General features: G+C 36.1%; 1 protein-coding gene across 1 annotated transcript in view; it reads left to right on the top strand.

Annotated features, from left to right (window-relative positions):
- Positions 1-24859, top strand: part of LOC139133498 (protein phosphatase 1 regulatory subunit 42-like) — a 29531-nt gene extending 4672 nt beyond the window's left edge. The window contains exons 3-8 of the mRNA XM_070700131.1: positions 14168-14334; positions 15455-15593; positions 17980-18214; positions 18880-19011; positions 22827-23070; positions 24570-24859. Coding sequence (XP_070556232.1) covers positions 14168-14334; positions 15455-15593; positions 17980-18214; positions 18880-19011; positions 22827-23070; positions 24570-24690 — 1038 coding nt within the window. The 3' untranslated portion in view covers positions 24691-24859. The remainder of the gene's footprint in view (positions 1-14167; positions 14335-15454; positions 15594-17979; positions 18215-18879; positions 19012-22826; positions 23071-24569) is intronic.
- The last annotated feature ends 445 nt before the right edge of the window (positions 24860-25304 follow it).

Raw genomic sequence — 25304 nt, 5'->3', positions numbered from 1 at the left:
TTGGATTTGTTCAAATGTGATGAAATAAGCAAATCTGTATTTTTAAGGAATTTTTTTGTCATTTTGGTCAAAAATTTATTTCATCAAAACCGCTCGTCTGACAGCTTTGATATTTGGTATACAGGTTCCTACAGAGAAACTAAATATGATATACAGAATATATGATGAAATCTGCAATTTTGTATTTTTGGTGCAATTTTTGCCATTTTTGGTCAAAAATGTGTTTCTCAAAAACTACTTGTCTGATGCCTTTGATATTTGGTATACAGGTTCCTGGGGTTTTCTTAGTGTGATATAGTGAAATTTGATGAAATCTTCAATTTTTGTATTTTTGGGTCAGTTTTTGCCGTTTTTGGTCAAAATATTTGTTTCTCAAAAGTTACTCATGTGATAGCTTTGATATTTGGTATACATTTTTATACATAATTATGATGAAATCATCAATTTTGTATTTTTGCATCTAATTTTGCCATTTTAGGTCAGGCCATCCTGAAATGAGCTATCAAAGATCTCAACCTTCTTCATCAATACATATGTCACAAAACGTTGCTCTCTTCATAACACAGCAGAGCTCTGTCGACCATTGGGTCGTTTGTTAGCTCCCATAGCCATATGTATATATGTTTACAAGTTTACATTTTATTGAAAATCTCAATAGCCACTGAGCAGATTAGATGAAAAATTAGCATGTAAGTACTTTGGGCTGACCTGAAATGATTGTGCACATCTTGGGTCAGTATCTTGGACTTGCTATTTTTCATGAATTTTTTTGTAATTTTCTCCCATTTTTGGTCAAAAAATCTTCTTCTCTGAAACCACAAGTCTGATTGATTTGAAACTTGGTATGGAAGTGCATAGGAGTGACCTTTCTCAAATCTGGGCAAATCGTGGTGAAATTTGCATATTTGCATTTTTTGGCTATTTTTTTCATTTTTGATCAAAAATTTTTTTTAACTCTGAAACCACACGTCCGATTGAGTTGAAACTTAGTGTAGAGGTTTTTACGGTGACGTCAGTAAGATTTGATCAAATTCTGGTGAAATTTGTATAATTTTATTTTATTGGGGGAATTGTTTCTATTTGTGATAAAAAAATCTTTTAGCTTGATTTTAGCTTGTTTTGATAACTATATGGGAGCGACCAGTGACATTGTCACTATTTTTTATTTATTCCACCGTCCGAAGTATTGGCTCTGGTTTGCAGGCAAACGCATCCTCTTGCCGACTATTTGGTAACTACGTACGCTGTTTGCGTACAGAGAATTCAAAAGGGGACATAAGGTCAAATGCGTAGTCTGCTACGGGGATACCGCCTGCATTTAGCAGGGACTGCTTTTGTTATGCAAACCAGCTAGCAGTACAATATGGCTGCCAGGCATGTGGACACGTCGATGGCTAGAACAATGGAAGCATATTGCGTTGCACCCGTGCATCGCAAAAGTGAACTGAAGACTTGGGTGTAGTGACTGGTTATCACTGGTTAGCTGCAGCCCAAGCCATGTCGGTACAAACCCGTACCTGACTGAGGACCACTCGATTAAGTCAGTAATAAACGGTAACACTCGTAAACCAACTCCCGAGTGAGCTGGCTAAACTACGTTGAGCTGTGCTTCAATGGCTCAGCCATGTCGTTAATACAACGGCAAAAACGTAGTTTTTGTGCTACACTGCCAAGTCGTTGAAGGTACGTATTCAATTGACCCTACCCTGGGGAAACAGGACAGGTTTGACGGTGCTGCTGCACCCCTAGCACGACCCTCAGGGTCTCTGACTAACAGACGAGTGAGGTGATGTTTGTGCCTAGCGGACGTGCGTAATACTGAAGGAGTTTATTTCCGAAAAAATAAACATGAAACGGCAATAAAATGACGCACTCCCAGGGGCAAACAAAGCCGGTGACCTCAATTTTTTTCTGCAGTAACCCTTGAGCTCCTTCCCCTGTCTACGGGCATGTAGAAATTATCGAAGTCTAACATGTATAAGTACGGCTAAAACTACCCTGAAAATGGGCGATTTCTGCCAAAATGCCTGGCAGGATAACATGCAGGAGAGCCAATCTTTTGCAGGCACATATTATGGGGCGTTTTTCTACTGACTTGGCAGGATAACGGACAAGGGCGCTCGGCAGGAAAAGGGTTAAACTTGACTTTCATGGTGAAGTGCCAGGGTCAATTTAAAGCCCCAGTAGCTGTATCTCTAATATGCACTTTTTATCAAAAAGATAGTGTTTAAAGTCAAAAAGATAGTTTAAAATCAAAAACAATCACTGAAAGAAGTAAAAAAGATACGGCTAATGGGGCTTTAAACACAGGTAGCTCTGTAGTTTGTGACATCGTGTATTTTGTGTAGCCCTTTCACTGTTTGTGACACATACATGCATTCTTTTCCATAGTATGTCCGTACTATTTTGTCATATTATCATACAGCCTTCAAAATGCATTCTACTGTTGTCAACAGTCACAGGTACCGGTATATGTATATGTATAGAAAGGTCAAGAGGTCAATTGGGTATTTACAAGATGATATCGTACTTGGTAGCCAGAAAGTCTATCATACCTGTGTTGTTATAGAAACTCACAACTTGAGTTGTTTTATGACTAGTTTTGTATTGTGTGCAGACTTGATGTATGGATTAGGCAGTAAGTCCCTGTTCTGTCTCACAAATCTTTGCTGATCACAAATGTGGGTTTAATTAAAAATCATAGTAAATGGTCAATAGAGGAGAGACGTTATAAAACAAAAACAAGCCAGAGACTAAAAAAGAAACATTGTTTACAGAGAAACCTTGTTTACCAGACATCAGAATGAGGCTGTAGTTCAATTCTGATCTTTACCCTGACAGTATAGATAAATATTATCCACAAGATCTCGCAATGTGTGAGTAATGTTGGGCAGAGGTGCTCAAACAAAAACAGCTTCTGTACACAGTGTACAAGTACACCTCTGAAACACATCCCCTTCACAGATATTGCCTGGCTACCAAAGTCATGATGTGTGTGCATCATGGCAACAGTGAAGTTCATGTTTTTGTCCAGTCATCTTGACATATATATTTCATTCACATTGACATTGCTACGCCAGTCAGCATTCTCTGACATTGGTCCACATCCTCCTGGTGCTAGAATTCAGTGTTTCTCCGGAGGTTGCCTGTATTAAACTTAATAATTTTAAAGGTAGAGTGCACCTCAGAGACAGATATTCAGACTCTCGAACTTTACAGTATTGCTGTTAGTCTTCCACTCGTTAGGGCTCACTTTGAAGCTTTTGGAATACAGTCTTATTTTTTTGGAAATTTAAAATTTATTTTTCCTCCATAGAGTTAACACAGGGATGGCGGCCATTTTGAATTTCAAGAGTTGGGGAATATTGGGTTATTTGTTCCTCTGGTACATCATTGTGCTCAGTGACCCTAGAGTTTTATTCTTGATTTCAAAAGGGAATGATCAATTTTTTTACAGAAAGTTTGGGTGAAAAGTTTAATCTTTGAATTTTCAGGCGGGTACTACCCAAGGTCCCTTTTGTGGAGGGACCGTGTACTACCGTAGTGGTGTATATCTGATCAGTATACGAGCTTGCCACTGAGACAACTTTGCATGGCTGCAGTATTTTCCAGTTGTTACATTTGTTTGAAACTGGAAATTGTCCCAGAGTACACAATCATGCAGTCACAGTGTGATGTTTTGTAAACAGTTTTCATGACTGTTATACGAACACACTGTAAATGACAAATTAGAGATGACAAAATAGATGCACATTGTAATGTGTGACTTCTGGATTACAGCCATGGATACAGTTGACATTATTTCAGTGTTTTAGCTCCATTTCTTACCTCGCCACATTCCATTGCATGTGAAAGAAAAAACTTGTACAATACATCCTAGGTGGGGTATAGAGAATACAAAGCATGTGAAAGTGATCTTTGTATCTTAAATACTCCATCACACACCTGATATAAGTAACACTTTTGTAAAATGTAATAGACTATTATACCGGTAATAGACTATTACCCAGTGAGTGTTTACACACTGTGTATACAACTGACACAATGGTTGCCATTACATACTAACAACCTGAGGCTGTTTATCTTTTGAGCGTTCATTATTGAAAACATAAGGCAAATGATCCATGCAAATGTACATGCGTCCATTTCACGATGACATTCGTTAATAATTTACCCTAATTAAGAGTATAACTCTCTCTTTCCTCCGCACACAATTACGTAGGTACCAGCTTTGTCATGAGACAAAGCATAGTTTACATGAAGGCTTAGAATAGATGTTTTTCCACCAGAGGTTTGGGGAATTAACCGTGTTTAAATATTGACCATGTTTAAAATGAACACAAGGATGTAACAGCTGCTTGGAGATGTTACAAATACTGTTACATCAACGTCAGGATCGTAGCAACTGGAACTTGACATGCATCCAAGAATTTGAAAAGAGATCTAAAAAACAGCACTGACACAGAGTTTATTGAAAAGGGCAATGTTTGGGGTTATTTTGCCATGGGCCTAGCAATTTCTTTGACATTATTTGGTTGAGTTTATTACATTGCAGGATGAGCCATTTTATATATTGTAGCATGTTTGGACATGCTAAAAAGAGTGCTCAATGATAAATGCCTTCAATGCCACTTGAAAAAAATACCAGAGGAATAAAATGATAACATACATGTACACGTAATTTCCAGTATCCGTAAGAAACAATAGTACTGAGCCCAAGGACTCTTGAAACCAGATCTATCCTAACTTCCTGTAAAAAGTCCATACTCATAATTGATAACAATTGATATGGCACAACCCTGCAAGGTTCAGATTCAAATGTCTGTTAACAGTTTTGCAAGGTTGTTATCAGATTTGATAATCATCGCATTACATGTACACATTGACAAACTGATAATAGACCTAATTTTAACCCTATGAGCGCCTAAGTCAATTTTGTTGTGTTATATATAACACCCTAGTCAATTTTTTTCAGATTTCACCAAAATTTTGATAAAAAACTGTAGCCCATAAAAAGTAATGTCCATTTGGTCCAAAATTATCAAAACAATTTTGGAAAAATTCACAAAAATTGGTAAAATGTTGCACTAAAATTTTGGTGGGAAAAATTGCAGTACTCAAAGGCAAGAAGGAATTTAGTTTTACGAAAAGGATATCATTTAATTATTTTATTTTTTCTGGACGTGAAAGGTCCTACCATAAATAAGTGAGTTGTCTTCCCAACGAGGTATTACACAGTACCATGGCGATAATGTATATATAGTGCAGCTCATGTGTAAAAAGTAATGCTTGAGGCTAGGTGTATAAAAATACCACACCCACTCACTCTGAATAGATTACAACAGTCTTTGAAAACTGAGATCAAACCTGTTCATCTGTAAAGAACTTTAAAAGAGCCATTCTGCGCACATTGTATATATCTATCACAATCACAATGGCTTTCTACACCACTGGAGTATATCAGATAAGGTGCAAAGGTCTATAAAATCAATGGATTATATACATGTTCAGTTTATCTGAAAATAATAGCCTTTGCAAGGACATTAAGTAAGTACAGGCAATCTTTGTGTGTTTGTATCTTTGTTTGAAGTTGCCATAAGTTATAGTTTTGTATGTACAATTGATGAAGTTGTTTGAGTGATCATAGCGCCAACAATACAGTGTTTGGGGATCAAATGGTGACAATGATGTCATAGATTTCATTTTACTGAGTACAAGTGGCTGTTGGGTTACCAGGGAGGGGAAAATCACCTACCTACGGCAGTAAAATCTTATCAACAGAGATTTGCAGGTACAGGTGTCACCTGCTGCTTAGCTCTCTCAGTACAATACAAAGTCCCCATACTTGACAACAAATCCTTTGTAAAACAGAGCATATAAATCAAACTTTAAGAAAGAGGTGCATAACACTGAAGAGTTAGAAATTGGTGAAAGTTTAATTTTGTCCATTACCACAACAAGAATTTCCAAGCCAATATAATTTTATTATACAGACATCATATGTAACAATACATGTTAAATTTTCTATGGATGTTTATACTGTATTTCATTCAGTGTGTGAAAATGGTCAATTTCAGCAATTTATTGTGAAAGTTATCATTTTGTCCATTACCACAAACAGAATTTCCAAGTCAATATTTTATTATACAGATATCATATGTAACAGTCCCTGTTAGTCTGGTACGGATGTTTATATTGTGTTTCTTTCAGTGTGTGAAAATGGTCAATTTTAGCAATTTTACCTGGTCATGCTAAAGCATATTACTTGTGAACATTTACACAGTATCATGTGTGATTGTATCTTAGATTTAGAGCCATTTCATTGTCCGTTCTCCAAAGCACAATCGGGCAAATGAAATCATTGAGCAGGAAAGTAAACTCCTTGACGTAAAAGTACAGGCACAGTGAGACAGTCTTTGAGTGTTTTCTCACTGTCAGTGTACTTGTATTGTCTGTGTGTATTTGCACAAGCCTCAACACTGCAGTGCCAGCTTTTCATAGGTTTCCTTGACATAACTGTGCAGTACTGTTTCGTTGACATAACTGTAGAGTACCTGTGAATGCATGAAATGTCAATAATTCTAAGCTGAGATGGCAACCTTATTCCAGTGAAGTCTAAAAAAGATATCGATTTTGATATCTATGGACTGTTTTAAATTCCAAGGAAATTGAGATGAAAAATTTAGGGTCTACATTGAGTACTAAAGGAAATTAATGAAGTGGATGAAGAAAGAACGACACGATATGTTCTTTCAATTCTCTTTTTTTTTCACCTCTCATCATTGATTGTCGTTTATTAGGACTTCATTGTGTCTATGAAGACAATCAATACATTTACAGAAGCCAAGAAATTCTGACAGGTTCACAAAAGCGATAATATCACATCATATAGAAAGAGAAGTTACATGCCACTTATTTATGATTATAAGTGAGGTTTCAAATTATGCTTGAGGGATCCTGTACGATGAACTTTACAAATTGTAACCGAAATGGTTTACATGTACAATAATAACAATACAATATTATAAAGTGCATCAACACTTGTCTCTGTAATCCTTCTTCCACCTTTGTTTTCTATGGTGATATGATGTCAGTTAATTATGAAGGTTAATGGGATGAAAATTGTCCACAAATTACACTTTGCCACGATGAAAGCTTTACGCTTTCGGTGCTGCAATTTTTCCCGCCCAAAATTTTAATGCAACATTTTACCAGTTTATATGAATTTTTCTGTAAATTTTTTGATAATTTTTGACCAAATTAACATCGCATTTCATAGGCTACAGATTTTTATCAAAATTTTGGCATAAATCTGACAAAATTTGACAGGGATATATTTGATAAAGGCGACAAAATTCGACTTTGGCACTCAAAGGGTTAAAAATGTATATGAAGCTTGCGTATCACCCCATTGAAAACATCACAGGACAATTCAACCCATTTGCTTTACCTCCAATAGTGATACCACTTTCAAATATGTTAATGAATATACATACTACACCATATACACACTGTAATATATCAAGGCATGTGTAAAATGTGAAGAAAACTTCTGTCCACACCTGTACATGTACTGTACAGGTAAGTTTTCCATGAACTCTTTATTTCAGCAGCACCGTCTGTCACCAATATTGAAGCAAATAAACCTCTGTAACTCTCGTAGACAAAAGCATTGAGTTTAAGTAGAACCAAGACGATGCATGTCACTGTATGCTTGGCCTGTCAGTGAACCTTTGAAACGATTATGTGCACAGTGGAGCATGTCGCAAGAAACTATTTCCTTTCATACCAGAATGCCTTTGATCCGTAGGGCTTTTATAATCAGTACAAATTCAGCTACTTTTTAACTTTTGAACTCCTATCTTCAGGGAATACTTTTAGATGGAAACTGCTTATCATCAACTCCTTTGTCTGAGACGACAGTTTGTTGCTATTTTGAATCGTGCAGTTAATAACATCATAACAACCAGACAGACATGATCTCATTTTTGCAAAAAATAATTACAGTCTTAAATTGATTGATGTCTGCAAATGAGCCCTGTATCCTTGATGAGCTTTTGTTTGTCTCCAGTAAAACTAGTGGACTATATTTTTTGTTGATAATGAACGTGGTTGAATTCATTTAGACAGACAGATTTATCACCCCATTTCATAGCAAAACCCAAGCACTCAGACACCAGAACAATACCTGTTTGGCACTGCAGTCTAATCGATATATTATATCATTGATAAAATAAACTCGATATATGATAAAAATCATATCATATCATATAAAAGAAATATATCTTACAAGTCAATTAATTTTCACAATCTGATGGATGTCAAATTTTCAAATTTCACAAGGAACGTTGGTGACCAGAAGTGAACCCAGGCAGTTTATAATGATTTTATAGTGCGTTTACATGTAAAAGACTGCCTCATTAAATTCAACCTAGATTTTTAAGTACTGTGTATCTCCATTGCCCAATTTTGTAAATGTAAAATTTGTCGGTAAATGTACATAAATAATTTGAAGATAAGGCTTGTATGTTTATCAAGTTGCTATGTTGTGTTTGTGCTTATCAGAAAAAAAATACTTAGATATTATCAAACACTGTATTTTCCTGCCAAGATGAAAGGCTTGTCGCTGCTCATGATTTTCAGAAATAAGTCTGATCTCATGTTTTTAGCTCACATTTGGTATATGTATATATACAAAAGAGAGCTTATATAGTAGGTTGGCGGGGTCTGTATGTCTGTACGACTACGTACATGTGAATGTATGTTAGTATGTGTGGATGTATGTTTTTGTAATTTTCAGCAATAATATATATTCTGATCTGATAGATACCGGTATGTAGGAGACATGTCATAAACTGTGCCATATCTTATGACAGAGGTGACTGAATTTGTAGTGAAAGTTTGTCCATAGTTGATATGTATCAACTGTTAATACTCTTTCAAGAAATTGTAGGAAAGCATGAAACTTTATGAAAGAGCTTGAATGCTTAAAAAACAAATTTTGGGGTCACTTAATGAGCTGTGACCATTATCTAATACATAATACTTGTATCATCAGGACATTGCCCTCATCAAAAAAAATTATTGCAATGGTGTCCAGAGGTGCCTGGAAACCTATTAATGTCAACTTTGGATCAATACAATGATTTAATGTCTTTTTTCAGCAAAGGAGTGTTGAAGAGAAAATTAAGTATTGATTTCCTAATCACCAGGTCTGTCACCTTGTAACATCAGACAGTTACGTTGGTGTATGGTACTGGTATACCAGTGGCAGTACATTAATTGTAGAAACAGTTATGATTACTTGTGCACTGGAATTGAAATTTGTTCCATGATGTTGCAATTTTCTGTATGTACGTAATTCCTTAATCTTCAATCACTGGGAAAAAATCACTCAAAAATTATGATGGGAGTATTTTCTAAATACTCTCTCATATTTGAATTCCATAATGTCACTTGAAGTTGATGTATATTCATTGCAAACTGGTCATTCTGTCATTCACAGAACTATTTCATTGATATGTTTCTATTCTGAAGTCAATCCTAACCATGTTCACTACATAAACATAACTTTATTCCAAATTTTGCGTAATCCTTTTAGTGCTATTTTCCCACCAAAATTTTATTGCCACATTTTACCAATTTTTCTGAATTTTTTTTTATAATTTTGGACCAAACAGACATCATATTTCATCGACTACAGTATTGTGTCAAAATTTTGGCAAAAATTTGAGAAAAATTGACTATGGTATATTTTATAAAGGTGACAAAAATTGACATTGGTGCTCAAAGGGTTAAGAATATAGCCTGCACATATGTGTGTGTTTATGCAACATTGAAATTGCATTACCAGTATGTATTTTACCACCTGTGGTTCCTGTCTGTCTGTATAGACCGGTCCACTGGTCGCTTGGCTTCTCAGGCATACACGGTAGTTTTTGGCTGGCCAAGCCTTCATGCTCACCCCGACAAAGTATAGTACAGTATATATAGTCTGCCAAAGTATACTCTTTCAATTTCTTGATCACCTCACCATCAGCCTGACAGTCTGCTGAAGTTTATTCCTTCAATATATTCGGTTTTGATATTTGGGCATATATACTGTCGGTACAATATACATTTATAATCAGACCAGAGTTTGTTGTTGTTTACCTTGATGAAGGTTTTCTTTTTTGATATGTAAAAGGAAGTTTATTGGTAACAGTTGTAAAAGCTGTATGTTAGTTTATTTGTGTTTTTTTTTGTGGCATTTTTTCATCAATCTATATTTCAATTGATTTTTACACAGATGACAAATTTCTTAATCTGCTTATTCAAGATTCAGGTACCAGCTATGTTTGTTTTAAAAGTTGTAGCTAGGAATATGCAAACGATGACTCACCTAGCTAATATTTACTAATACATGTATGTGTAGCATTATTCAACATGTAAACATCACATTTACTCAAGACAGTCTGATAGTTCATGAATAATTAATAATGTCTTCTGTGTCTGACAATGCAGACATTGATTAAATAGTGTCCTGATTGGTTGAACAGTGTCTTTGAAAGACTTGAAAGAATGCAGCTATAATTGAATGAAGTTTTACAAAACACTTGTCATCAATAATGCATTGCTTTCCATCCAACTGGCTTGGTTATAAAAAACAAGTATAAATCATATTGTAGTGTTTATTTTAAGGTCAGCTTACAAAACTTCAGTATTAAAGCCCCAACTCCGTATAAAAGCGCGAGAACCTACGAGAGTGGTCATAATGGTGGGATATTCAAACGTACTCGGTACGCTCTGGACGCCGTCCATAAAAACCGTTAATTAAGAAATCTAACGATTAATTTTTTTCTTGGAAATTGAGGGATATGTGTATAAGTATTTGGGGCACAATATACTTGGTTTCTGACGAAATTAAATTTGAAATGACGTCTGGAACCAGAAAAAGGATAAAATATTTGCCGGTAATATCGCCGGTATAACGTTCGATGTTCAGTTTGAATCTGCATGATTGACATGATATGCAAATTGCAAATGAGTCATTAGCGATACGTTGTTTACTTTTTCCGTACGTAGCGTTGATTGTTCAAGGCGGGGAAAAACACCAAATACTCGGAGCGTACCGAAAGATACAAACGCACACACACTGTGTATAACAAATACATGCAAACACATTTGATTCGGTAGTTCTCTTTTTGGAAAATTTGTTGGTCCTGAAAAGGACCGTTTTCATTTGTGTTGGCCTACCTGAGCCGTACATTTTACAGACAGGAAGGCCTATACTGTCATTCATGCCCGGCATAAAGTACGTCTGGTATGTTCGGGTTGAGACCACGGACAAGTACCAGCACAAATTCTGGCATGATCTTTCACTTTGTCTACACTGTCTGTATATCTTCTATCTTCTTTTCAAATGTCAAGTTTTACCCTCTAGTCAACGTACTGTTGAAAGCGCAATCATCGCAATGCGATATGCGTAACTATCGCTTCTTTATAGCTGTTTCCAAAAGTGATATACATTTTTTTTCCCGATCTAAAGCCGTGCATGCCTATGCAACACAAAGCGAACAAAGTCAAAATTCAAAAAGACAAGTAGCCTCCAATGTGCTGACAAAACCGGGATTTTTTTGACGCCTGCAATCGCCTTCGGCATATTCGGTCGTCACTGTGCTGGGTCACTTATACTGATCTCAGTGATCACACGTCGAGTTGACAAACGTCGCCGGCGGCAGCTGAGGTCACCGTACTAATCAGTCCCATAAGTTGCACTCAAATGTCCGCGCTCGATCCCCATCACAGTTAGCTCCAATTCATTCCTGGCAAAGAAAATTCCCGTGGCTACCTCTAGTGCTCATCAGTGACCGCTATCTTCATAAAGCCAGCTGACATAGTGTGATTAGCAGTCTGACTCTGACTACCACGCGTTTGTAATGAATAGTATCGCGACTGCGTGGAGAGTGTAGAAGTGCAGTGCACTCGATTTTGGCGGGATCGTTCAAAGTAGCGAAATACTAGAACTCACCATTTTATAAGGAGGGATGAACATTGAAACGAATGCTCGGAGAATTTATGAAATCACTTTATTCTGATTTTATTTTTGGTGATTAAATATTAACAGGTTTGATTTCTAAAATAAGTATTTTTCAGAAGCTTTTTGAAATAATCATAAGACAACAAATCGACACCACATTTCATTTCGGTCACCATAAAACTTGTAATCGAAGCCGGGGAATAGTCGTCGGTACCCTCCCATCCGACAGCGCCGAGTTCATGAGACAACGAAAGTTTTGAAAAGGAAACTACAACTACCATCCAAGAACTGTGGAAAACTACGTTTTATAATGGAGACACAGCCCTGCCTCGCTGAACTAAGGTCGAACGAGGAAAGGATTGTTTGTAAGACAAAAGCTCTACAAAATTTGGTAGACGACTTGGCCGTTGAGCATTGTGGTAAATGTCCGTCGTCCATTGAAATAACCACACTCGATAAATTTGGACATCTAGTAGGCGAATTTGCTGTTCTTTCAGAACTGTTTTGATTTTTTCCCGTTCTTTCCTGAAATGCGGCATTTCTAGGACGGCGTTTGGACAAAACGGTGCTTCATTATTATCTTCAATCAAGACTCCCTGCAAGAGTGATGTACACTATATATACTATGACTGAGCCGAGGAAAACCCCGATAATAGATCCCGTGGCAGAAAACTACATTTTCTACGATTTCTGCATCGTTTACCCGTATACAAAGATGCGGATAGCTATTGCCACTGTCATGATATGCATTATGTTGAATCATTCAAAAAGGCGCTGAATACAATGACAAACGCTTCGTTTTCGGACGAGAACACGTATACCATGACGCATGAGAACTAAGGAGTGTCGATCGATCGCCTGGCAACGTCATCACGGTTTGTACAAATCCGAGGCGACGCCGCGCCGAACCTCTGCTCCAGTAAGACTTCGAAAAAGTCTATGTTCAAGAAAAACCTATTGGGAAATGAGTGGATGTAACGTATGGAAAGTAAACCGTAAAATTGGGTGAAAATAGTATACGTAAAGTCACCGTGCAGTCAATGTTTACAGTATGTGGCGTGCACGTTCTATTTTTGGAGGTGTTCAACCAGCTGTTTTAATTTGCTACTTTTTGTTCACAAAGAAACCATATTAGTTATGTTTTGCTCCGCCCATTTTCATCGATTTTTTCTCGGTAGGGCCCTACCGAGAGTTACCGGTTTAAACACAGTCTCTCTGCTACACAAGGGACTGTGAGTATTAAAAATCAGAGAAATAGCATGTACAAAGCCAGTACACTTGGTGTATCTGTATGTGTATGTGAGTACTTGTGTCTGAAGAATTTGTGTAGGGTTGTTTAATAATTACTTGACATGGCTATAACTATAAGCTAGCCATATTGGACATTTATAATGATTTTCATGTACAAGAAGCCAGTCAATAACATTGATAGTGTTGCTATGGGTGTTGTCAGTTGTTAGCTTGCCTGAAGAGCTTTATCAATGATGAAGTGTATATTTAATGGTCAGAAAATGAAGAGTCCAAATTATGAAAAATAATGTTTACTTTTGGTTCATCTTTGTATGGTTTTCACAAAAAGTATTTTTTAGTGGCCAGTGTATTCGATCACCTAATACATACATGTAGTTGAGATCTTCTTGTACAAATGATAAAGTTGTATGTAAACCAGTGCAAATTCATGTGACATTGGTCATAAGTGCAAATTTGATGTTTTTAGTCTTTTCTAGAGTAAAATACTACAATAGAAAGGGCTGTGTTTGCGTGTATGTGGCATGGTTTTCACTTAACATTTGATATTTACTTTGCTGTTATATTGTCAACAAGTAATTGCTACACCTGTCTATAATTTATTCATTTGTGCCGCACAACATTCCGTTGTCTCTGATTACTCAGGTGTTTGGCACAGTGTCGCCAGTCAAAACTGATCAACCTCATAGCATTGTAGAAACTGAGTTTGATTTTCCTTTGTTCAGCATATCACAGGGTAAAAAATATTCAAGAATGCTTAATAGTTAGCATTGTCAGAGAATCGCTCTCTATCTGAAACTGAATACAGTGTATTTTGAGAGAAATTTGCCGATAGCTGAGTTGTAACCATTCCTTGTCAACTGATCCATCCATTTGGTGATTTTTTTTTTCTCTTCACAGGAGGATCTTTCACAATGTAGGAATTTATCAGTCTTATATCTCTATGACAACAAGGTATCCAAGATACAGAATTTAGGATGTGCTTCCAACCTAACGCATCTTTATCTTCAAAATAATGACATCAGTAAAATTGAACAACTTTCCTCGCTTACGAAGCTCTCCAAATTGTGAGTATGCACTTACCTGACCCCATTTTCACATCAAACTCTACAGGAATTAATGTTGATTTTTAGATGTGTGATATTCATGTAAGACAATTTATGAAAGGCTTATTCAAAGAAATTTCCAGAAATTTCTGAAGTGACTCTCAAAGATTGCACAAATTTAATGTGCCAATGGGCACTAGTGACTGTTACACTTGTACCTGTTGTACTTTTTTATCACATTTCATACTTTGTCCCCATGAGGCATGGTATGTTTGTACCATTACAATAGCAACCGATCTTGCCTGTCGTCAAGTTTTATAAAGATGTCAAGTTTATTGACAAATTTTAACTGTGTTTACCGTATAAGGCTGTGTCATTTGGTACCACCAGATATAGAACACAAAAGTGTGTCTAACAGCTCAACCAAGTGTTACAAACCTGTGTTGCAATATATTGGTGCATAAAATCATTTAATGTAGAACGCATCTTATATGTCGAAGGTTAATATTGATGTTTTGCTCGGGAAACTTCAAATTCATCTTTTTTAACAATCAAAAAATCAAATAATAGGTGTCACATTGAACTTTATTGGAAATTGAAATCTTGATTTGCTTGAGCATCCAATTTTCTGTTTAACTGTCACTGAAGTTTCCAAAATTTTGCATGAATGAATACCTTGTAAGATTTGCATGATTTTCAGGAGATGTTTTCTACCCTATTCAGACAAAGAAATGTACATGTAAATGTGTTCACAAACATGTCGTGTTTTTCATCTCATTATTAACCCTTTGAGCGCCAAAGTCAATTTTGTCACCCTTAAAAAATCTACCTAAGTCCATATTTGTTACATTTTTGCCAATATTTTGTAAAAAATTCGTGGCTAATGAAATGTTGGGTTCATGTGGTCCAAAATTATCACAAAAATTACAGAAAAGTTCATAAAAATTGGTAAAATGTTGCACTAAAATTTTGGTGGGAAAAAATGCAGCACTCAAAGAGTTAATTCTTCAACTTAAAAATTTTGTATTGCAATATTCCTCACATCTATAGCCCCGTGTTGTTTTACTTGTCTACCAGTATATTTATTTTTGCCTTACAACAAAACCATCATTCACAATCATGAACCAATCTTTTCTTGCAGATATCTTGGTGCTAACAAAATTACTGTCATAGAAGGCCTAGAAAAATTAGATCAACTCCGAGAGTTGCATGTAGAGAATCAGACGTTACCCCCGGGAGAAAAATTATTATTTGACCCAAGGTCATTGGTGGCACTGTCAGTAAGTAGGATCAGTTTACTTTCATTGAAGGTATTATGTGTTTTGAGGTCATCAGAAGGACACCAAATTTATAAAATTAGGCAACATATTTCAAACAAATCATGTTTCCATAGCAATGTTGTATCCATAGCAACCAGCCAAAATGGTCACTCTTCACAGTCAATGAGATAATAACACTACAGAGAGTCTATCAGGTTATAAATGAATTTATCTTGTGTAGTATTAATACATGATATGAAAGTAATTATAATTCAGTTTTTGCTCTCATGATTGAAGATTTTGGTTCAGTGAATATTGAGACTGCATCCAATTTCACAGTTTCTCTCCAATCAGGGATCAGCACCCTCAAGCTTTCAAAACAATGAAACATCTGTCTGAGAATGCAATACTGTCCATACAAATCGGCATGCCGTCTTAGCCAATTTGAGACACCACAGTGACAGTGCTCTGTGACTCAAGAACACCTTACACATTACACATACTGTATACATACATATATACCAGTATTGGTATGGGCTTACTCAAGAATGAGGCAAGAAATTCAAGAAATTCCCAAGATTACAGAGAGTCAAATATTTTTCAATGCATTTAATATTCGATGAGCGGCAAAGATTTGCAAAGTGTAAATTATACAGGAACACACATACCGGTAGAACAGTAGGTGTACTTCTTCAAGAAATTATGCCCCTTTCACCACCATGGTTTGGAACAGACCTATCGTTATCAATAATGATTGTGGACATGATTAATGGGCATTGGGGTAAACACCTTAAACTGTACTCTTGATACAAACACGGAAACCGTTTTATGTCAGTTTTAGGCACAAGTAGTGAATAAGTAGTGAATGAATTATTTTTCCAAATTGAAGCAACTGCCAGCTTTTAATGATGTTTTCAATTATTGTTATATCATATTTATCCCCAGTTGTCCCCAGTTTTGTGTATTTTGTTTCAAGATCTGTTAAGGATGTACGATCGGAAAAAGTAAAAGTAATGTCAATTTTTTCAAATGGGGATTTTTGAATACCTACATATGTGAATAGTTCAAAACTGGGAAAAAAGATGGGGTTGCCGCGCTTGTTTTTTTACAAAATGACATTAAAAATTCACGGTTTTTCACAAAATCACTAAAAATCAATAAAACAGGTCATCATTTTCATATTATATCATGATTGCATTTTTCACGTTTACACTGTAAAAGAATAAAGAAATTATAAACATAAGCTACTTTGAAGATTTTACTTACATTAAAATTGAGTTAAAAAGTCATCATATTTATTTTTTAACCAAAATTGCAACAAATATGCCCCAAATTTTAGGAATGGGAGAGGGTAATTTATCAATTATTGATAGTTTCTACTAATGTCAATTTTCTCAAATTTTGCCAAATAATAGCTCTTTTTGTGAATTTTTCAAAACCACATTTTGTTTAGTAGGTCACCGAGCTTGATTTTTCACAATTGTGCAAAATCTAACTAGGATTTACAGGTTCTGGCGATAAACCATGCTCTCCCGGGTTCGTCGCGCGAGGGCGCTCTTCAAATGCTGCTGACCTGCAGTGGCTACCTGCAGTGGCCTTGTCCAGGCATGGTCATGATTCAAGCCTACCTGTAAACTTTAATGAGAGGGAAATGACAGAACAAAGCAAAGACTTTTAGGTTCTTCTACTTTTTAGAGTCTATATATTAATACAGCATACAAAAAATCATGTAATATTTATTGCCGTGACGCTTATCAGTGGGGATTAGGTTGACTTCGCTGCAGGCTACGTGGAGCCAAGAGCCGAGGCCGTGAACTTGGCGTTTCTCCAATACACGATGACAATCGTAAAGGCAAGCCCGCAACTGACACAAGTGTCAAGATTCGGCTAGTTCACTCAAATCGACAATGCGACGGCCATTCTTCCATTCTTCAGTAGGTCTATTAGCGACACTATCATTGGGATTATACAGTATAGCGAATCTGACGTCACACTTCAGACTTACGCTGTACAGGCTACGGTCATGTTGCATTTTTTTTATCTCTTTTTTTATCTCGCTGAATTCTCATGCCTTCCAGCGTGTTTTGAGGGCACGCTAAACATTTTCTCGGCGCGATTTTCCTTTACCTGCAGACGACATTTTGTACAACGCAAAAACATTCAGAACGTCACTATGCATGCGTGGTTACTATGGATACATTTCTGCGCGGAAATCGGCGCAGTACGCTTATGTTTTTCAGATAGTACATCCTTAATGTGTATTATATATTAGTTGTCAGCCTGGACAGTAATACTATTTTCTATGGCAATAGTGAATCGTAATTGTAAATTTATTATACTTCTACTTAAACTGGAAATACTAATAGATACTAATCTTTCTCTCTCTCTCTCTCTCTCTCTCTCTCAGCCTTGTTTACAAATATTCAATGTCTCAGGTAATAACCTGGATGACATCACTGATCTGAGATTGCTACTCAACCTGTCGCAGTTCATGGCCAGTGACAACAAACTGAAAGACATGAAGGCTCTGTCACAGGTCATTGGGTGCTGGTCACATCTCTGGAGACTAGAGTTGTCAGGAAATCCCATCTGTCATAAGAGTAAATACAGAGATCGTGTCATCGTCATGTCAGAGTCCCTAGGTGAGTTTTTATCATCAGTGGTGTGCTTATTGCAAATGAGGTTAGATAATACCCCCTCGCTTGTGAGTGGAGTGATTTGGTTTTTTGCAACTGACATTAAGGTAGTATGCGCCTAGAAAGTGCAGGGCTTAAACTGTTGCTCAAACTTTCCTCAGTGAAACTTTCAACAATCCTCTTACAAAATTAAGAATAAAAATCAAGGGGTCACCATGCAAAGTTTGGTACAAGAGAAACAAATCATGTAACATTTACCGTTATTTGAAATTCAAAATGGCCAGCTGCCATTGCTGTGTTAACTCAGTGGGAAAAACAAAATTTTTGATTTTCAAAAAAATAAGACAGTAAACGTTTTTCATACTCCAGGAAAGAGATTTGCTCATGTAGCATATCTTATATAGGAAATGCATCCCTTCACACTTGGTTTTTCAGTTTTTCATATGGATATAAAGTCAAGTGTGCAATAAAGAAAAATAACAATGACAAAATGTTCTTAGAAGAATTTGAAAATGATTGTTTTAAGTGCATAACCACATAACTAGTGACAGCTGATCACCAGAAAACTCAATTTTAGAATTCAAATAATACCCACTACTCAGAACTGTCCAGAAGTTTGTCAATCATATTCCAACATTGAATGTCAAAATTTGAATTATTGCATCCTATAGCAATACTGGATGGGAAGGAAATCAGTGAAACAGAGAAGAGATTCCTCATGAAGTGGAAAGAAGCAAAGGAGGCTAAACGCCGACAAAGATTTGAAAATGAAACATTTTCTGGATTAGGGGACGGATCACTGGGTGAGTCATTGTATCAGACTTGCAGATTTCTATATTGCAGTATACCACAGTTTTGATACTGTTACATTATTGATTTATAGTGCCCATGGCAACGAGACTGCTCTTGTGATGTTAGTAATAGAATATTATCAAAGGGCAAGTAGCTGTAACTTCTGAGGATTTTTCACTACTTTTGTTTTGTCTGTCAACTGCAAGTTCTTGTTCTACTCCTCAAAGCATGTTGAAACACCAACTATCTAGTTTGTCAACACAGCAGCTGTAGATGTAAAATGCATATTTCTTGTTTACATTAGAATTCTAGTGAAGACCCGAATTCACTTGTCAACAATAGCAATGCAGTCTACACATGTACAGGCTGAGTTGACGAGCTGAATACTGCGTATCTCAACATACTTTGGGAGTAGAACCGGAAACTGTAGTTGACATTAAAATGAAAAACCATGAACAAATCAGCAAAAGTTACCACTACTGACTCTTTTACATGTAGTTACTCATACAATTTAATGCATGTTTTCTTTTTTTGTATCATGTGCCAAAATTATTTATGTAGAATTATTACTTTATCGTTTTTGCAACTAAAATTATTAAATAATTTTTCATATTGTTAATTCCCACTAAACCCCTTCACTGATGATCCAAAGCAGAACATATCAAATCTTATCATAGTCAATGATCAATTATTCCGTCGCAAGAAAGGCCTATCTGATCCCCAAACCAGCCTACAAAGTGGTCCAAAACTGTGCAAACTGACTGAAACTAGTTCAAACTGTTCTTAACTGATCCAAACCAATCAAATCTGACCACATTAAAATCAAATCAAAACCAGTCAACACTGCTCTTAACCAGTCAAGATGTGACCAAACTTGTCCAAATTTCTCCATAATTTGTTTTTTTTTGCTACACAAAGTATCAAATAATATGTTTCTTCTCCAACCTTTAATTATTAAAACATAACTCTGAGATTGCAGTTTCTGCCATCAACTTTATTGGCTGACATATTCATTGGTAACTCTCATTCGATGACCTGTACTGGCTCAAAAATGGCGCTAATGCACCACAGTGGCTTCAAGGAAAGATTCCAGCTGAACATTCATATAGATTTTTAGGCGTTGTAACTGCTACATGTATATACCAGCAACCTAGCAGCACAGAACTTTGCTGAAATCTGAAACATGAAACGCAGAGCATGCTGGTGCTGAAACTGTTCATGAATATGCAGCTTTTAGATACGGTATATTTCAAATACGGAATGGAAGGGTGAGAAGATTAACATGTATCTTATGAGGTGATTTATATCTGCGTTCTTTCCATTTTAATTATCCCAGCCTGGTAAAACTAAACCACTGTCCTGGTGTTCAACTGAATGAAAACTGTAGAAATTTGAAAATATGTCTGAAAGAATTTAAAATTACAGTGGATATATTTTTCTCTTGAATTTGCATTTTCCTTCAAAATTTATGCAAAGTATATTCAATTTATACATGATTAAAATTTTTGCAGCAATGAACATATCTACCAGTATCTACATCTTCACTAGGTACCATAATTTGAAGAAGTTTTTCTTGTAGTCTGAACATGCTATGAGATAAATTTCCCCTCTTTTAATAAAAAATCTGTCTACAAGCAAATTGATTAGCATAGTATCATATGAAAACAATCAGTATTTTAAAAGTAATCCAAAAATGTAATTGTGTTAAAAATTGGTTTTAGTCCATGAAATCAAATTATATATTATTTTAGCCCAGGCTGATGTTCTGTCATTACCAAGGGTACTTTTACAGTTTCGTGGGAGAAACCATCTGACTCTTTGTCATGCAGTTCATGTTCCAAATTCTACAAGATTGAAATCGAGAGGAATCCACAAGGTCATTTTTTCAACTTTGTGCATAAGATATACTCTACAAGGAGTGTGCCTGCTTTCATCTCAGTAACAAAATTGTCCACAATCTTTGTGAAATAATACAAATACAGACACTTATTTCAAATCAGCAGGCCTTTGAAGTTTTCAACTTTCACCACGCCATCCCCTCTATGTTTCAACTTTTAACACGTTGTAATAAAGTCATAGTGATAAAAAATTTGAAAATGAAACTATCAAATATTGAGTAAAGTATAGTACATTGCATTATAATTGTAAAGTAAACATTGCATGCTATAACGTTTACAGTAATTAAACTCTTGATATATTTGTAAACAGCAAACAGGGTTGCAATGAAAACATTTTGTAATGAATAACTGTTTTTGGTCTTCTGTTTCAGTTTGCTATGGAAATCCTCATAACACACCTATGCAATAGAAGCAGTGACCCCTTTAAAACAACACCAAAAAAAATAACATCGTATTGTTTTGGTTTTTTTCCTTCACGAGTTAATGCTTGTTTGGGTTCTATGGGTTATTTGATTTTTTTTTATTTCCATGTTTTGCATGTTCCATGGCTGAATTTGCGCAATTTTAGTTGGCATAGCTGATGTCATGTACTGCATTTGCGCTCCATCAGATTCACGAGATATTTTGTCCTACAGATAGCAGCAATGCATGCACTCATGCTCTTTCACTTTCGGGCAGCTTTGCTTTTGTTTTTCATCTAACAGGTTTTGTCATGTTGCCAACCGATTAAAAGGGGGTTTTCTTTTTCTGACCATGGATCACTTGGTGTCCACGTGGAAACCCTCCCCTTTTCCCAATTTTCACTTTTAAAATTTACAGTTTGATCGAGTAAAAGTAATTTTCCATCACTGTGATCATTTCGAGTCTTTGTGATCTGAGAGTGGTCCACCATAGTCTTAACAAACATGTGTTTGCATAAAACACAACTGCAAAACTATTTATGGTTGTCTGGGCTAATGAATGATACAACAGAAATATTTTGTGTCACAGAGATGATTTAGATAGGTATGTTTAAGTCACAAAATTACTGTAAAGCTTGTCGAGACACGATTTTTTGAAGTTAGTATTTTTCAGTGTAAATCTAGTCATGGTAATGTGGAATGTTTTAATGATCGAATAGTCTTACCATGTTTCTGTAAGCCAAAACAAAAAAGCCAAAAGACAAACACAATAAGATTTGTAATTTTTCCAGCCAAAATTTTAGTGCAACATTTTATCAATATTTATGAAATTTTCTATAATTTTTTTGATAATTTTGGACCAAATGGTCATCACAATTCATTGGCTACAGGTTTTTATCAAAATTTGTGCAAATTTTGAAAAAAAAATTGACTGGGATATATTTTATGAAGATGACAAAAATTGACTTTGGTACTCAAAGGGTTAATACCAATGGGTTTTGGACCAAAGGATTAGTGAATTGACAATGAAACCACAGCTCAGATCACAAAAAACTCTTCATGTAAAACACAATTAAGGTAGTGTGTGCCTCAAAACAGCAAGTTTTAAACTTTTGCCCAAACTTTCCTCAATGAAACATTCTCTCTAATAATCAGGAATGAAACTCACTGGCAGTGTGCAAATGTTTTGGATTGGGAGGACAAATTCCTTTAAATTTGCCGATATTGGAAATTCAAAATTGCTGCTGTACCTGTTTCAACTCGAGAGGAAGAGAGAAATTTTCAACTTTCACAAAAACAAAACTGAAAATTTCATATAATCCACAAGTTTCAAAGTGAGTTACACAAGCTGACCAGAAAAATACTGTTAAAATTTGAGTGTCTGAAAAACTAACCCCACCCCCACCCCCTGAGGTGCATTCTATCGTAATTCAAAACAACACACATGTGTTCATTGTGTCCAATTTCACTAGCACGGTGTTCTTTTCTCTCTCTTTTTCTGTTTCTTAAACTTCCATCCCATCACAGCCGGTGACCTCCCACCCTTACAACTACCCAACGCCACACCACCGGCCTTCAGACAAAACATCTACATCATGCCGGGTCTGCTGAGTCACAAGAAGGAGTTTGAAGCCGTCTTGGCCAAGTCAGCCAGCAGCAAAGCCAGCTCTGCCGATCCATTCAGGGGACGGTCAGCTCACGTCATATCAAATCAAGTACCTCATCCTCCGCCGCCTAAGAAGAGTTACAGTGACCTTGAAAAACCACCAAAGTAAGCCAGTTCATATATGTGGCTTTTTTATTAACTTATTCACCCCCACACCCCCACCACCCCAGTCCACCATCCGTCAAATTCTACAGTTCCACAATCACACATTTTGTTTGGTCTTGTCCAGTGAAAGGAAGTCAGTTGATAAAATGTGAAAACTTTTATCAAATATTTTGGGATCAAAAGGAGTCATCCATGACTAAAATCAATACTATAAGGTCAGTACGTTGTCTGCTTCGTAAAGCTGTATATCTGCTGCAACTTGTATTCATAGTATCATATTATGATGTGAAATACGGATTGATTTCCTTGCAGCAAGTTGGTACTGTGAATGGATACGTACATTGATGAAGGCATCCCAAAAACCAGTGAAATGGTAACTTATGCCGGTGTTTTTATGTACCACACTCCCGCTATGCTGACACTCCGCCAATCTTATATAGCCCCTCTTCTTCCCAGCCTTCCAAAATGCTGCAGGTCTCTCTGTGTTGTCTGTTTGAACTCGTTATGTCAGCTAGTGAATTTAGAGAGTTGTGTAATATCAATATTAAGTTGCTGAATGAAATGGCAAACTAGAACTAAGCTTGAGAGACAAAATTATGTTACATTACATCACTGACATGAAAGACCATGTTCACCATGCTTGTTCAAGTCCACATTATTAACTCCACAGTCTACTGCATGTCCACTGAAGACATAAACTGAAGCAAGACAGACAAACACAGATAACTCCCATTAATATAACTGTAACTTAGGGCAATGTTGCAGATTTTTATCAGTAATATTTATTCGCTTTAGCTCTGTTTTTTGATGTCTTTTTTCTCTGCCGTGTTTAATAAATAAATAAATAGAATATTCCCTGTTATCCAGGGCACAGGTGTAGAGTCAGTTATAAAAGCTGATACACTTATATTCGGTCAATGCCGTGGTTTCTCTCGGGCCCAGCACGCTGGATTTCAGCTTGCTTCTAGCTAATTCATGCACCAGGGATCTAAGCAGTGATATTCAATTTGTCTATACATTCTATTGAAACATGTGCTTTGATCTTTTGGATATGGTACGTATTAGCATTTTCACAATCACAAGCCTCAGCACATTATTGTACTTTACCAACACAAAGTAAAGCGCCCTCTGCAGGCAGGCAGAAGTACTCACTTTTAATAGGTGAATTGCTGGTAAAACTTTATCATCAGTCTTTCTGATGTGAAATAGTCATCCTGTATGCAGTGACATAAGTGTGAGGTTAAATGAGAAAGCTTTCATCAAATGCAAGTGAGTTGCAGGTCAGAGGAATGAGATGAGGGTTATACCTTACGTTAACTCCATAGGGAATAATTAAATTTTCAATTTTCACAAAAACAAGACTCAGAAAGAATCATTTGCTCAACAAGCTGACCAGAAAAGTATCGTCAAAATTTGAGAGTCGTAAAAAACTGACCCCAAGGCACATTCAACGTAAATCTTCTCAAATATAGGCTAATCATACTGTGTTCTGCTTTCAGAAAATATAGCAAAGTATATGCAGAACCCAGACATGCTCCACTTAAAGAAAGGGAACCTGTATTGGATATCCCCACAGCTGAGATGGACTTGAACACCTCTGGTCACCTGGTATACACGTAAATCTTGCTGCCTTGGGAAATTTTTTCTACCTGTCATTGTAAGAAGTCAATCATCAAGGAGCCAGTTGTATTTTTAACTAAGGAGCTCTATTTTCCACAGCTTTCATGAAGGTGATTGTTCTTTATTGCCTGCTATGATTGGGTAATATGCAACAAATTGGTAATGCTGATTGGCTGTTGACTTTACCTAATTGGCATAAAGACACCCTAGATTTATTGAAAAAGTTCACATTTTTCACCAGCTATTCACAATATCGTTTGCGTTCTAAAATTACAGTATACAATTGATCATCCTGTGTTCTGAAGTTTTGAAAGCTGTGGAAAGTAAAGGTGGCTTAAAAAAAGGAAAAAGGAAAAAAATTTCCTTGATATTTTTGTCTGAGACCAATTTCTTCTCCCATTGCCGTGCTTGGTTTGTTCCATCATTATTTTAAAAAACACTGGAAAGCACTGCCAATTATTTCACAGAGGAAATACAAATGGAAAATGTGTTCACCATTATTTTTAGTTCAAAAAATTTCAATAATTCAAATATAATTGTAGTAACTTATATTTTGATACCTCTCCATGTACATTTACAATGTATTTTTATTTTTGTCGGTGTAATAGAAGTTT

Source organism: Ptychodera flava, chromosome 5 (assembly GCF_041260155.1).
Source record: "Ptychodera flava strain L36383 chromosome 5, AS_Pfla_20210202, whole genome shotgun sequence".
Taxonomy (NCBI): Eukaryota; Metazoa; Hemichordata; class Enteropneusta; family Ptychoderidae; genus Ptychodera; species Ptychodera flava.
Note: the sequence above shows the minus strand (reverse complement) of the source record. Positions and strands in the feature narration are given on the sequence as shown.